The 16914-nt window shown below is 40.0% G+C and overlaps 1 protein-coding gene across 1 annotated transcript in view; it reads right to left on the bottom strand.

Annotated features, from left to right (window-relative positions):
• si:dkey-112m2.1 (transmembrane protein 132C) overlaps window positions 1–16914 on the bottom strand; it is a 173145-nt gene that overhangs the window by 6577 nt on the left and 149654 nt on the right. The window contains exons 6-8 of the mRNA XM_017714233.2: window positions 9545–9753; window positions 3667–3937; window positions 81–272 (exon numbers count right to left, since the gene is read on the bottom strand). Coding sequence (XP_017569722.1) covers window positions 81–272; window positions 3667–3937; window positions 9545–9753 — 672 coding nt within the window. The remainder of the gene's footprint in view (window positions 1–80; window positions 273–3666; window positions 3938–9544; window positions 9754–16914) is intronic.

Here is a 16914-nt window from a genome sequence, read left to right as displayed (position 1 = left end):
TCAAGTGGGACGTCATTTTAAGATCACGAAATTCCTTTCCGCTTCCTCATTTTTACATATTCATTGGGCTCATGCTGTACCTGTTTGGGGTTGTGCATGGTGTCCTGGGTTGTGGTGGTAGCTGCAATGGCCCTGTTGCTGCCTGGACTGAGCTGGAGGTTCAGTGAGAGGCCCGAGACCAGCTGCACTCCCAGCTCTGTGATGCTCACTTTATCATCCAGCACCCGCACCATCCTCTCAGCCAGCACCGCGTCCGAAAGAGGAGACATCACCTGGCCCCGAGAGCGCATGAGAGACAGTCAAAACACACAGCCGCAGGTGCTTCTCTTACACAACCGCGCAGCATAAGATGCACTGATGCAGTCAATAAGGTGATAAAAATAACTGCAGCAAATCCTGCGAACAAAGCAGCTGTGAGTGAATGACAGTTTCTCCCTCCTCCCAAACTTCACTTGATGCTCAGGCATGGAAATGGATTGTGAAATGCAAAGTGACAAGGAGCCTTCCCATCCAGATCAATTAAGGGAAATCTAGCTGCCTCCATATTTCTCCACATTTCCTCTGTCATAATGAATATTCCTCATCGGCAGAAGCTATAGCTCACTGTCACAGCCCGGCACAGTTCACACTGCCTCCTACCTACAGCTCCACTCTCTGCCTCTAAACCTCATCCCCACTGCTTCTCAAATCTGAGATTTACTGTACATTTTACTTACGCTACATGATATGAATGTCTACGACAATAAAAAGCAAAAAGCTCAGATGTTAAATTCTACTTATTATCCAAAAAACTTTGCCCTCCATTGCCTAATTTGTGAGCTTAAATGTGAAATTTATTAATTAGACATAGGATCATCCAGAAAAAGCCTTAGGCAATGCTCTGTATTTCATTATATGCTGTCCTGATGCTCCAGTTTTATACTGTATTTAGTAAAAAAGAAACTAAAGTGGGTTTCTGCTGCTTTTTCCCTGCAAAACCAGGACTTGCACTGAAACAGACTTCATCGTGTTTTGTGCAGACAAAAAATTCCCAACTCTAATTGCAATTCTCCCGGCATTGTTTAGTGTAATTAGTCACTCAGTTATCTTTAATGAAGTGAAAATGCGGTGGACATTATTGAAGCTTAACAGAGCGTTTGGTTTGAGACGTTTTGATCATTTGGTCAGGTCAAGGATGGATCTATTCGGAGCCTTTTTGATTTTTGATTTTAGGGAGCAGGCTGTGATTCACATCCATATAGGCTCTCACAGAAGCACTTCAATTTTCAGCCTCTCCATGCCTCCTATTGCAGCCATTACTGGCTTTTTTTTTATCTGATTTTAATTTCCACCTATTGGAGGCCCTCTCGGTTTGTGGAAGTAGGCTCAAATTGAGACACTGGAGAGAGGGAGAGGGAGAGAGAGAGAGAGAGAGAGAGTGAATGAGAGAGACAGAAGGAGAGAAAGAGAGAGCGGCAATTTTGTTATCAAATAAAACTTCACAGCGGACTAACAGTATTGTCAATAGTCTTTTCAGCTTGCAGTGTGTGTGTGATGTGTAGAGTGTCAGATATGATTAGCCTTCAACTATCATTCCGTGTGTGTGCGTGTATGAGAGAGAGCGAGAGAGTGAAGGAAGGGGGAAAAAGAGAGAAAGACAGACGAAGCGAGAGCACACGCGAGAGCACAGAGATGGAGGGCTACACACGACAGAAGAGAACTGTCCTCACTGTTCAGTCCTAAATAAAGGTGCCCATTATAACGATACGTTATCGTTATTGAAATAAATTATGGAACAATATATTTTTCTTAGTGCATCATATACTGATTGTATTGTTTCACTGTTTCTAGAACAGTGAATAACTGTATATATATATATATATAAAAAAATACAAATTATAGACCAATCCTATGATCCTCCTTTTTCTTAAAGCTGCACTATGAAAGTTTTGGCAATTTGGAGACCTCTCTGGTGGAAATTGTAATTGCAAACCCCATACAGAAGAATTTTTTGTAAAATTGTGCTTCAGACTCTTTCACCAAATGGATGAATCTGATGATCCATTTGTCTCCTCAATTTAGTCGTTCCACCCACTATTTTGGACTCATAGTGCAGCTTCCAACAGCTTATTTTTTTACAAATGCTGAATCAAAAAAGTCATTATACTTATAGATTTTTAAAATGTTTTCTTAAAAATTTCTAGTTTCTAGTGGCTCCTGAGTGGCACAACTATTCAAGCTTTGGCCCTGTTACTGGGAGACTGTCAGTTTGATGCCACAGTCATTCAGAGTTAGAAGCTGAAGAGAGCAGAAATGAAGAGAGCAGAATCATTCTCTCTCAATGGCTCTCACTCCCTGAGACATGAGAGTGTGAAAAACCTTTTTAATGTTTAAAGAACCTCTTTAAAAAATAAATATTCTATACCGATTAAAGGGTTATTTCTAAAACTACACATCCAAGCCAAGCTTCCTTTATGAATATTTAAGAGTGTAGGCTTTTTTCAGTGTGTTTAGCTCCTGCTTTTCATCTGTTCCAACTTGTGTATCGTGTAAACGCCCTCACAAGCATTGTGATATTTCACTTACTATATTTCCCTTGATATTTTTGCCATATCGCCCACCCTTAGTCTTAAGGTAAAATTAAGCTCCAGTGTGCAGACAGGCAATGTAGAAGTCAGGAGTGGGCTTGGATTGTGTGAGTGGCACAGAGAGTGATGGTGAGCCATCTGGCATCAGCGTGACAGCGTACACATGCCACATCACCACTGCGAGTAATTCTCCACTCATCCACACGCAGACAGACAAACGACTGGGTGCTGCTCCCAGGACGTCACTGACATCCCTTCATTTGTCTCTCCTAAAGAAAGCGAATAAGCACAGGGAAAGTGCAGCTCATCCGTCTGCTGCCGGCCTGCCACGGGCTCGACCCTGCAGGTGCCGCGGCCAGGAGAAAGATAGATGAATTTTGTTTTATAGCACAGCAGGGTATATTTACCTTTGTACAGCTGACAGGCAGCTTCTCGAACTATATGAGGTTCCAGGAGAATTTGAGGCCAGGCTAAAGTTCTTTTGTGGTTTCATTAAGAGTTGATTCTGAGCAGAGCATGGCATACTTAAAGCCTATTTACACTTCATGTGTCTTGGCCTGATCATGCACATAAACCAAAAGACGTATCAGAGACGATGTGCTATCCAATCACTCAGATCACTGCAGGAGGTGGTTTGAGATGCAGTGGAGGCGCAGCTGAGTCAAGTGTTAAATGTATTGGTTTCTTTTATCTGCATACACGATATCTCAAAATAGAACTATGTCAGCATTGCATACAGAGCTTTTCATCAGTGCATTTATGCAAGTAAATCAAAATAAAAGCTGCACATAGCAGCTATGGTCACCTCTTACACTGCAGAATAAAACTAGAGCTGTTTTTTCCTTTTGTTCTTTTAAAATGAACAGCAGCATAACACAAAAAAAGGAGATTCTGTAAGAAAATTCCTTAAATTTGTACGTGACACGAGAAAAGCAGCACTGATGCAAACTGAACTGCATATTTCTGTTGTCAGGTGCAAACTAAATTTGGCTAAATCACTTTTGGACATTTTTCAGATATGAGAGCCATGAGATGACGAGGCTCTTAGTGATCAGTGTGGCTGAATTTGTGTCACTCATACTCACACATCCTCTCTTACCTGGACTTTAGCGGTCCCTGTGTTTAGGCCCATCAGCACCTGACCATCCAGCAGACTGGCCACACGTGTGTCGTCCACTCTCATTGATTCCCTTAAGAGCTCTGTTACGTCCACCTGCCAATCACTGCCGAGTAGAAAGTCCGGCTGGCCCCGCCACTCTTCTGGCTCTGCCTCAAAGTGTGTGAGGACACGCACAGTGGTGCTCTGGTACTGTGGACCACAACCACGGTCTCTTTTGGACCCCTCATCTTCATTATCTTCCACACTGGACCTGAACAGAAGAAACAAGGACTTACAGTCTTCAGCACACAGTCATAATCTTATTGCAGTATTTAACATATCTGTAGTATCCTGACCATTCCTCTAGTTATGTGACCCAATAGGTTGCCAGGAAGTTATGGGAGCATCATAACATCTGGTCAGCTTGTGTATTAGTGGTCTGGATAAGGATTTCTATAAAGTTGCTTTGCAACAATAACTATTGTTAACACCACTAGAGGACTTGACTTTAGCTGGACTGAATAACATTGAATCAGAGTTGAGTCTCATTGGTTGTATCTTTGGTTTGGTTCTATATTTTTCATGGGTTCAACAATATTGTTCAAATTAAACTATCAAAATTAAATGTTCAAAATAATGATAGCACCCATTTAACATGAGAATCATTCCTGTCCTTTTTCAAGCATATGCTTGGACCAAATGACTCCTGTTGTAACAAGACTACTGACACTTATTCACTGGTCAAATTGAGCAAAATGCCATTTACATGGAACAAACAAATGTTTTACTCAGCTATGTTGGTCATGACAACTGTATCTGGACAGGCAGACTTGGCTAGTTACATTTCTACATGACTGAACATCTTGGAATGAGTCTGGCTTTAACAAGATACTGACAATAATCTAGGATATTTAAAAGTTGAGACATGGACAAATTATTTAACAGGTCAAAACATCATGAAACAGCAGTAAGGATTCACCACATGTTTACAAGATTGTGAAAGTGAAAGTTGGACAGAGAAGAGGAGGACATGCCACCTGAACATGAAGCAGCCAAAATATGAACAAACTTGGAGGTGGGGTGGGGGGATGTATAACTGTTTAGAGGTTATCTGTCAGCCTGTCAATGTGCTGTATACCAGTTAATGGAAAACATTTCCAACAATTTACTATTTCTATCAAATTACAGTAAAGAATACAGGAGCTGAGTTTCTAATGAAACAAAGTTGGATGCTGGAGGCCCTAGGTGCTTTCACCTAAATGTAAAAAAAGTTCTTTTTTATCCAAATCCAGTAACTTGTATGATGTGCAGTATTGCATAATAAGTTGATTTAATCAGCAAAATATTTAGCTACCGATTGAATATTTTTGTTTATCTTTTCTTGGCTGATAGAATGAAGGCTAACCAGCACTATCAGTGACTAAAGATATAACCACACTGTTCAGCTATTATTAAGGCCTTCTAAAAATAACCTTGACTAATGGAAGACATCATTTGAAACATCACCTGAGGCAAATCACGTTACCTATTCTAATCTATTCCAAGCTATTCTATTGCAGTTCCATTACGAGGTCTGGTCAGTTCAGCACAGTGACGCTAAGGTTCAAACCACTGTGACAGGGTGTAAACATAGAGCTTGGCCAATTACAGTCTAGCCACTGCATGCTCGCTTTGCCTCTCCTCCACAGCCCGGCCAGGTGAGTGGAGGATGAGGCCTGACAGCATCCATTAGGCCTAATGAGGCAAGGCCTTCGAAAAACCACAAAAGGGGGAGGCAGTGGCAGCTTAACATGGTGCTCATGACAGGTAGAGGCCACGCTCTTCTAAACAGCAGCAACCCAGCCGTGCACAGCTGGCCATATACGGAGTCGCTATGACATTTGCAGTAGGTGGCGTGGAACAGGCAGGAATGTCAGGGTGGATAAGCTTTCTGGAGTAATCTGGCTAACGCAAAAAAACACAGCACAGCTGTGGGAATGCTGCATGTTTTCCACTGTCCCAGAGGCCTGTTGACCACAAACAGGGCAGCTGAAGAGAGAGGGCACATGTGTTAGAGCGCCCCTCAGTGGCAAGATTGGATATTGCTGCTCAGAATGCTTTGTTTTCTGGATAATAGTCTAAATTGTGTCCATTACAACTGTGAACAACTGGAACTTCCTGAAGCAGACAGAGGCTAAAAAGCACTCAAATAGCAGTTACACTGTGGACACAGTTGGATTCGTGCTTCATTTATTTTAAACATGGATGTAGGCTGCTGCAATTTACACTTAAGATAGGGCCATGAATTACATGGTAGCACCTAGTTTCATTAAAAATCTTGCACAGAGCGACTTATACTTAGTAGCTCCCTGTGTTTAGAGAAATCATGCTTTAAAACGTGCTATTGCTTTTGATTCTAAGGGCACTGCCATTTTGAAGTAAAGGTACGGGACTGCATCTCAGAGAAGTGGGAGCTCTTGAGAATCTCTGACTTTTAAAGTGTGAATTATCAGTTGGAGGGCCATTGGATTTTTTCCACATGGAGGTCAGAAACTTTTCAGTTCTGACTGAGGCATGAATGCAGCAACACTGCCTGGATACATACAGCCACTGCTGTGTAATCAGCCCCCTTTCTTAGGGCTGTCTGTCTTTTTTCCTAACAAATCACAGCTGCTTCAAAAATGAAGTGGGAATACAAACCAGACTCATGCTGTTTGCTATATTACTGCTATTAATATTAGTAATATAATCACTTGTAGGTAGTTTGACCAGAGGAGGATGGGTCCCCCCTGGTGAGCCTGGTTCCTCCCAAGGTTTCTTCCTCAGTTCTGAGGGAGTTTTTCCTTGCCACTGTTGCCCCTGGCTTGCCCACCGGGGAGGTTTTTGTACATTCTTACAGTCCTGTTAAAACTTTGTCTTTTCCGAAATTCTGTAAAGCTGCTTTGTGACAACATCCGCTGTAAAAAGTGCTATACAAATAAATTTGATTTGATTTGATAAATGGTTCACCTGAATTAATGAAATAAATCAAATCAAAGGACAACTTCAAAATTACACTGGTCACTACGGGGGCTAATGTGAAGGACGAACTCTTGGTAGGTGCATAGCTGGGACTTTCGAGTGGGATCTTATTGAAACCTGTTCATTTCCAAAGTTAAAACTCACCAGTTATCCTTGTGGAACTTTAAGTCTGTGATATTGTGAAAATATTGTGCTGTGCCCTCATCCTCCATTAGGGCCTATGACTAGAGCTTTAATATGTCCTCCTAGAGCACCAAGGGTCAGCCCAGTGTATTTTTAACCTCACACAAATGCTGACAGTTTGAAACATCTCCCACGTTCTTCTCTGTATTCTGGCCATTTTCCTGCTGACACCTTCCACCTCTCCCTCTGTCATTTCTCTCCCTCACTCTCTCTCTCGCTCACACTTGTCATGCATGAATTCAACTTCAGCGTGGTGTTTCCAGGGAAGCATAATTAAAACTTGTCTTGTGGATATTCACGGCATATGCCAGTATTAACCTGTGCGTTGGTTGACGGCACCGTGTCAGAGGCAGATGTGATTGAGAACGACCCTGCGGTAATTAAAAATCAGCATCAGCTTCCTCTCCCTGCTCCTCCATCATGCTTTCAGTGCAGAACTGTAGCGTGTGGCTGGTGTTACCAGGATACGGCTACAGCGAAATGCACAGAGGATAAGAGAGTTGGTGGGGGGCGCTGAGAAAAAAGGCAATGTAATATGTAGACTCTCAGAGCTGGAAGTGCTTATCTAAGATCAGGTGCTCCACAACCATAGTGTTCTCAGTCATCATTCTCATAACAATGTTCTGAGACTCAAATAAGTGAGCCAACTGCAGAGCCTGTTGGCATCTGTCAGCTGCTAGCTATGCATTTACCTTACCTATGATATTTCTAGCAATATGATTCTGGCATTGCTATTTTAGGTCCTATTAATATTGTATCCTATATGCATATTACTCAAAGACTACCTTAACTTGTTAGGAGTGTTTCTGACATATTCCTAAACCCTTACATTTACTTGAATGAGAAATCCATCAATTTGCCTAAATTTTAGCATAAATCAAGCATTAAGATGTAAACAAAATCTTTCAGCATGGTCTGATGCGAAACACACTGTTCTAGAGGAACCTGTTGAGTCAGAACTGTTCACAGTGATGGTGAGAGGAAAGAGATGTCTAAAGCCTTTTATACATCGAAAAGCTCCCTCAAAGAAAGTTATTACACAAAATGGTAATGAATAAATTACCTGATGCCTGGGGCACAGTTTTGTGATAACGATTTGACCTAAAACATTTCTCCAAACTTTCTAAAAATCCATTCAGGATGATGAGGTACATGCAGGGCAGTGTAAGGCAACACAGACCACAGAAAATGTATGTATTTCAGATTCACCACTATTTTACCACTATATATATTACAGAAGACATGTGTAGGTTCACTGGTCATTTTGGATAGCATATATAAAGGCTATATTTGTGTCTATATTTCTATCTGGTTCCTATCACCTCCACTGTGAAGAAATCCAATCAGTATAACGAGCCATTTCACATCAAATCATTCTGATTAATTTTGTTTTAATGATTAAATTACGCAGACATTTTTGTATAAACTGCTAGAATTCCCCTTTAAAGAGGCTTTGGAAACTGGGAATATCATTACTGTGTTCCTATATTAGGAAATATAGAAAATTAACATTAACATTGCAACACAGATCAAAGACTCTGCATATTAATCAAAAACTTTAATCCCCTTGAACTCTAGGCTTATTATTCAGTTATTAATTAAAAACCTTAGGACTCAGTACCTACTATAAATGATTTAGTAACTACTATGAAACTGACATAAGTGAGTGTGGAACATGAGTGCTGACCTACATATGGGCCATCAGGGGGTACAGAGGTGTTCTTAAGCCAAAAATGAGCCTATACATATACTAGCACTAGCAATGCTAGCACTAGAAAAAAACATCAGTGCATTTCAATCATTAGATGCATATCAATTAAATAAATTAACTCATTAAGCCCTTGAACTCCAATGTTACTGTATAGTAAGTATTATAAATATATTCAGTGACTATGAAATTAACATGTAAGTTATGCAGTTTTGAGTATGAGGAACTGAAGCGTGGAAGCACATATAGACCGGCAGGGTTTAAGGGTGTTTCAGAGTTTTCCTAAGCCAAAAATAGGCCTATGCATTTCCTAATGAAGGCTCTTGATACCAACACTAGCAAGCTTACTAACCCCTTGGACTCTTTATTAACCCTCTTGGCTTTTTATTCAATTATTAATCTTAGGACATATTATTTATTAATTACTGTGAATTAGTTGATAACTATGAAACTAATATGGAGGTTATGTAGTTTTGAGAGCTACTGAATGTGCACCCACATAAGGGCCCTTAGGATTTAGAGTTAAGAGTTGAGAGTAGCAGCTCCTATTCCAAAAAATAAGCCTATGAATTAAATTATGAAGAATTTGGATACTAGCACTAAGAATATTACGATTATATTTACATTTTAAAGGGTCCCTATCATAGAAAATGGAATTTTCCTCACTATTTTAAATATAAGAGTTTGATGCAGCATATAAACGCTGTAAAAAGTTTAAAACTCATCATTCACCCCCGAGTGCATTTACAAATATTTGTCCATTTGACATAAAGCAGTTTACCTCTGCCAATTCATGATGAAGTTATAAGGAGTGTTTCATACCAAAGAGCTTTTTCAATGAGGTGCAATATAGGACAGCTTGTTGTTTGAAAATGTGTCATGTAAAAATGAATTACATCTGTGTTTGGTACATAAACAAACAAACGTTAGCTGAAAAAATTAAATATGAGAGAAATGTGGGACACAGGCCACAACTATAAGCCTCACCTCTGGTTGCTGGGCTTGATAGGCACCCTCCATCCCTTGATCTGGCTGAGCTCTGGGTCAGACATGTCGATCTGCAGGGGCAAGTGGGGCATCCATACGCTGACCTCCAGCTGAGCACTCAGGTAGCTGTAGGTGAAGTTCACCATCATCTTCACCCTGCCTCTCGTCTCCTTCCCGTTCACATACACGTAATCACACCTCTCTGACACCTGACCACAGAACAAACACAAATCACACCATCAACAACCGCACAGCCCTCGCAGCAGCTCGCGGTGAAAGATAATTGCGGCGCACATTGTGCTCTTTCTTTCCTTTCACGATTTGCCTCATGCCATTTTGAATTTCAAAAGAGCGAGAAAACAACAAGGCCCCTCTTCTTGTGTTAATCAGCACAATATGTGAAAAGCGCTCCGGCCTTCATGTGTCTGTGCCACCGATATTCACTTTCATTCCTGGCTGTAATGAGGGGGATGAGAGATTAGGCAGACTTTGGTGCGCCTGTCCAAGTGTTTATTTCTAACTACACACAGTGGGAGAGAGACGGGGACAGTGCATGTGAGTAATGAGCGAGCGTGGACGTGGTGGATATCTCCCAGACCTCCGGGTTGAAAGCGGCTCGGCAGATGGAGCTCAAGGCAGAGGGGGCGGAGTGAAGAGGTTGTGTCTATTCACAGTGCACTGATTCATTTGCAAAACATCAATATCTCTCTCGGAGAGACCCAACCTGGGTTTGGCCAAGAACGCCCAATCTTCTCCATCGGCCATTAGCTAGAGAACGAGCAATATGGAGGTGCACCAAAGCTGTAGAATGCTTTCTAAACGGTGGCCAGTGTTTCTCACACTTCTAAGCTGAAAGCCCAAGTGGCCAAGCATGTCAGTTGTTAGCGTGAACAGATGTCCTCTATGCTTTGCCATTTTCAGCAGCATGACTTCATCCAAGTCATCTTTACTTTTATTTCTCAGCTCTAACTTGGCCCTCAGAAGATCTGAGTAGCAGATGCTTCCTCATTAAGTTCTCATTTAGCAAAAGCTGCTTTAAGTGCTGATGACCACCCAGTTTTCCACTTTATGTACAATATAAACCATCTAACTGCAGGTATCAGATTTAAATTACGACCCCGTTTCCAAAACAGTTAGGTTGCTGAGCAAAACGTGAATAAGAACAGATGGGCAAAACATTAAAACCCTATATTTAATTGAAAACAGTACGAAGACAACATATCACATGTTGAAACTGAGAAACTGTATTATTTCTGTGTGTTTCTGTCCATCCTTCCACTTTGAGAAGGCAACTCAATGCTATGAGTCTGAAAGAATGTGTAGCTGTCAAGAAGCTGTTACTGAGAAAAGAAAGTTGTCTAAAAAGTAAATCATTTGCACAAGAACTATAATGTGGGGTAAAGTCTTTTGGACTGATGAGTCTGCATTTCTCATTGGGCTTGCTTGGATTGTGATAAACAGAAAATGCAACCAACTTCTAAGACTGAACTTTGGAGGTGTGGAAAAATATTTCAGCAGATTTCTGTGAAAAAAATAGAAGTAGAAATAAAGGCAAAGTGTAAAAAAAAAGTGTAAAAACTGAAAAAATAAATATTGTGTTTATTTTTTGAAGTTTGTATTTAATTTTCTGTTATAAAGAATTTCAGCTTTTTTCCTAATGCTGAAAAAACAATAACTTGCAATTAACAGCTATTATGACTAGAAATTAAATTAAATGAAAGGGTGGTCTCTGAATAAAAAAAAAAGCATCTACTAGGATAAACTGATCTACCACAGAGCCTGAAGAGCACTAAAGAGCGAGGCTTGTACAATTCACTGCACTGAGCTGAGGACTGGGTGTGTGAGTGTGTAGAACCCGCTGGAACACACCTGCTTCATCATATATCATCACATCCTATACCAATGCACTGACCTGAGAGTAGGGTGTTACCCTTAATTCACACAAAGTGGACATGAAACAGCAGCAATATATAAGTGATATTGAAACCAAAGCACAAGTGACTGTCTGTCCAGTCCACACTGCCTCAGTATCTGGTTCTGTAACATAGCTTCAGATGACCAGATCTGTTTATGGTAACGAATCAGAATTGCAGTTATTATCTCTTTTAATATAAAGTAAAATGCCTATTTATCATCATATCATCATATTATTAGCAGTGTTTTCCCAAACATTAAACAGGCTACCTGGCTTTGTTTAGACACGAGGATGCAACTAGAGGGCTAATGTTTACTTCCTAGCGATCTGCTTTATGTGATGTACTTATTTTTTTTGACTAAACAAGATTCTTAATCTATTTTGTATTGAATGTAAAAAAGTACTAAATTCCAGCACAGATCCAACCAGGTTTATGCTGCAAAGGTGAGCTGGCTTGTGTCAGAAGTGCAGCGTCTAGCTCTAATGTAGTCACAACAACGACTTCAATCATAGAACTTCTTGGTTTTTCACTTTTTCTAACTAAAATGTTTTTTGGGTGCTTTTATTGAAACATGCATATCACTGAACACAGGCTACTCAAATATGTGAAACTTCAGCATGAGTTTTCATCTCTGTCATATTCTCAAAGAGGAAATCAGCAAGAGCTCCCCTTTCTAGATGTTTACAGACAATCAATTAACTTACTTTAATTTACTTTAGTATAGTAAGCATTGCTGTTCAGTTGGAGTATAAATTTGGAGAAAAAAAATGCTGCAAATGTTTTTGAATTGAAGACTATTTGTTCTGTTATTTTAATGTTAAGGGGACATTCACATATTTTGTCTCATGTAATGTTGGAGGAAAAGACAAAATGACTTGCACTACAATTAAAGAGAGAAAGTGGTAGGTTTTTGTGTTGTTTGAGTATCAGAGCTGAAACTACAGCTGACCTGAACAACACTGGATGCTGATGAAAGCTTGCTGATATGAGCAAACTCACTACAAATTACTACACTGTTAAATTGACTGTTAAATCTTTTTTTCTATATATTTTTTCCCACTTCCTACAATGGAAAATGTACCTGAATAGTGATTTAACTTCTTAAATACAAGCACTTTGAATGGCTAACTGAATATCTGAGTACCTGTGCACATCCCTAGGTGATACTGACTGCCACAAACCTCTAAAGTTGTGCTAATATTTACCTTAAAGATATCCAGCTTAGACTTAGGAGGTTCTAATATGGACATGACACCGATTACATAATGATAACACAAATTCAGTGGTCTATGCTTTTAAAAAATTTTGTTTATATGACCATCCAATCAAACTGCCTGCCTGCTCTCACTCACAACTACTCATAAATGCTGCCCAAGTGATGCTGAGCCAATGGTGTGCATGTAGAGTCAGAGAATGCAGGGTTCCAGTCATCTGGTAATTCTGAGAGTTGAATACTTGTGGTGTATCTCCATCACTGTGCACACTCTCACACACTAATCCAGCACACTGAGCTGAGACTCGGGTATGAAGAGCCTGCTAAAACACACCTTCCGCATAACAGGGTGACTCCGTCTGTGTCATAAGCAGCCGAGAAGGGCATTAATCAGGAGCGTTCAGAGTGCACGATAGGAGGACACTTATGGAGGACATTAGGGCTGCTGCTGGGAGTTAATGAAGCGCCCAGAGAAATAGACTGAGACTGAAGCTGCTGAGCATGACGTGGACCCAATGTGGGCTTGATGGTGGCTAGCCCACACTCAGTCTTCAGCAGACATAATTAAGCACAGCAAGTCCCTGATCAGCCACGCTTACTCACTTCAGCGGACAGGGGAGCCAAGCCACACGCAGAAGCAGGTGCACACATGCACACACACCATACATCCCTCTCTCTCTGGTGTGATGTTCTTAAAGCATTCATCCAGTGTGCCTAAAAGAATAAGCTTCATCCCTCATTGACTCCGCTTACTATCCCCCCGCAGGTGTTCAGCAGCACACCACCCTGCCTTCGCATCACTGCTTGCTCTGAATCTGCCTATATGCTGGAGCCAGGAAGCACAGGATCAATTTATTTGTTCCATTAGAAATCTTAGACCTGAAAGGCTTTTGGTGTGAAATAGCCTACTGCATTGCAGATAAACTCCCAGCACAATCACCTCGTAAAAATGTCTTTTTAACCCTTAGGAGTCGCAGCATAGCTCAATGTCCATTATTTACCTGCAGCTCAGTAGAAGAAGTGGAGATATTTTATGCAAAGTGTAGATTCTAAAGCTTCACTCAATGCCACATTTGTTTTTGTTAGTAGAAAAGGAGATCATCATGAATTTGAAGAAGTTCTTTTTGTGCATATAGTCATTCTGCAGAAAGAAAAAAAACATCCTTTACATTGTCGCCTTGTTTTTGTCCTTCGTTGAGATTAGTGATGGGAAATTAATTCATTTCACTATTAGAACTGTTCATTTTAATGATTCATAAGTGATTCAGTCAATTCATTTTCGTGCCCAGATCTGGTGCTGTGGAGCAGGCCCGCTCAAGTATCAAGCCTTTTCTCTATTAACAGGAACCGCAGACTTGATCAGAAACCACCACAGTGTCTCATGAGATTTTCTTTCAGCTAGCGGGCCCGACAAACACGTAGAGGAAGTCACAGGCTGCGAAGAGAAAATAACATTTAATTCCAAGAGGTCATTCCTAATATATTTCTAATATGTGGTATATTGCATTATGGTTTTATGAGGTTCAATTGTTAAAGATTAGTATTTAAGATATATGCTTTCTTTGGTCATTAGAAATGAAAAAGTATGTAAATATGTCTAAAGTTTTAGATCCTCCTTATTTGGAGGCAAAACAAAAGCAGCCTGTTTTGAATTCACTGTTTTTGTGATGTCAGAAAAAGCAACACATTTACTTTTCCAGCCTGGACCAGTTTAATAGGAACAACACATGGCAGCCAGTCAGAACAGAGCTTATGTACATCTATCAGTCTTATGATAACTGTGGTAACTAAAGCCTGTTTCATTCTGAGAGATAAGAAGAAGTTGGGTCATGTAGAAATGAAATATAACTGGGTTTGGTACATAAACACATACAAACATTAGGAGTCTTCAGGGAGAAACATTAAGTGTAGAAACCTTTAGTTGCCTTTCTTCTTCTTTTAAGTTTGCTACACCAAATCAAAGGACTGTGGTGACGATGAGACCAAAGCACACGTAGCTAAGGGCTGTAGCCAGTATGAACATTGTGGAAAAAAAACTGACATTGAGTGCTATACAGATAGAGAACATCAGGAAACTCAAAAAACAAGGCTAATTGGATTATAGCGTAGGAGGTTAAAGTGAAGACAGTTTGGCATCTCCAGGTACTCTGAGTGAAGGGGACTAATACATGTGAACATGTGTGAGCGTGTGCATGTATAGTTCCTCTAGAGAGGTCACAGTCGCAGTGTGAGGTGTTCACTAGATAATTAAACCCAGAGGGAGCAAACATACAACCCAGACAGGCGGCAAAAGACACACACACACACACACACACACAAATCACACGCACACATATATGCATACAGTACATCCACTCAACATCACAACACTACCATAACAACACTACCATTTCCATAACAATAAAACTCTCAATTGAACTGTTTCCCAAATGCAAAGGACAGAGGCAAAAAAAAAGTACAAGAAAATAATGTTTCCTTTGTTTTTGCCTCTGGCTTTATCATTTATAATAGACTTTCCTTCCACTGACAAAAGCACGCAGGCAGGGAAGAGAGGTGTCTAAATCAAATCTGATACAGGATGGGGAACGTGGTATGCATTTATTAGACCACCTCTGTCAGCGCTTCCTGATTATTCTTATTTCTTCTTTTTCGTCATCTTCTTTGTTAGACAAAATTGCCAAAGCCTCCACGTTTGTTTATATTGCATTCAATATGTGAACTGTGGCCAATACATAAAGAACAGGAAAGTCAAAAGCACATTAAAATATATGAAACTGCAGTCATACTCATCATAAAACATATACAGTCATGCATATGGATGTACACTATTAATTGAACTGCACTGATGAAAGAGGAAGCTTTCTGTGTTTCTAAGTAAGAATATACAGAGCAGGTCCTTAAGTCCTTTCCTTGTACATCCAACTTGCTGGTGCACAATTAGAGACTGCAGCTCTTCTGGAAGGTTATATTAGCCATCTTCTAGCCCTTCATCAGTGGTCCGTTTCTAACCACAGAGCTGCACTTGGCTGGACATTTCTGGGTGGCTGTTTACTCTCCTCTTAGCAGTGACACGATTAAAACCAACAGCAATGCCACTGTGTCTGATGCACTCATGCTAGCACCACACATTACTTATATTCCTGTAACAAAGTTGTATAACATGTTACAGTTTCAATTTCTGTAATCACATTACAGTTACAGACTTTTGTGATGGACATGACTCTGGCATATGTATCAGAGAGATAAATAAGTGGATAATTCCACAGTCCTTTTCTACATAATTAAATATTTGAAGTGTAAACAAAGTCAGTCGGAGTAGTTTGCTGTGAAACGTTCCATTACAGAGAAACTTAGCAATTCAGAAATGTTCATTAGCCGTTGTTAATGGAACCAGATGCCTAAAGAATTCAATGCCTCTAAAAGCTGCTTCACAGAAAGTTATTACATGAATAATCATCTTTTAGGATAGTTTTGAGAGAAAGTTTTGGTCTTAAAGTTATTCATGGCAGAACAAATTACACGCAGGCAGCGGTAGGGAAAAACAGAATCCAAATAAAATGTATTTTTTACTATAATAATACATACTCAGAAGACATGTAGGGTCATTTTGGACAGTAAATAAATTGGCTATATTTGCACCACTGACATTACAATGCCTGGTTTCTATTACCACCATTATAAAGGAAATTTGAATAAGTTCCTCTACAATACACCATCTCACATTAAACCACTCTGAATGACTTTTGTATCTCAATGATTGAACTGTGCAGAAAAACAGATTAAAAAAAATTAAGTACATTGCATCCAAGTTGTAAATTTCCTCTGTGTAGATTATCCCTGTCTGTTATTTTGTGCGCACAATTTGTGCATATGTGCTACCCATATCAGCTGAGTCAGACTGGGAAGCACTGTAAACTTGATGACCAATCTGTTGAAGCATCTAATCATGCAAATATTAAACTGATGGATAAAATCTCCTACACAAACGGAAGCTGCGACCTCACTTAAACAGGCTAGACTTGATTTTCCGTTCAAAAACAGCTCAGTAGGCTTTACGTTTTATTCCTGAAGAATTTAGGCACCCATAGCTAGTTTCTAGGTTTTCAAACATCATTAGCTGTTCATAATTTTAATCAAGCATAACCCGCTGTCTCAACACTGAAATGCCTTTAAAAAAATATTTACTGTGATTGGCTATTTTTTCCAAAGAACTAAAGAAGGGAAAATGTTTTCCCTGATAC

Source organism: Pygocentrus nattereri, chromosome 16, assembly GCF_015220715.1.
Source record: "Pygocentrus nattereri isolate fPygNat1 chromosome 16, fPygNat1.pri, whole genome shotgun sequence".
NCBI classification, from domain to species: Eukaryota; Metazoa; Chordata; class Actinopteri; order Characiformes; family Serrasalmidae; genus Pygocentrus; species Pygocentrus nattereri.
This window is presented reverse-complemented; position numbering and strand designations above follow the sequence as displayed.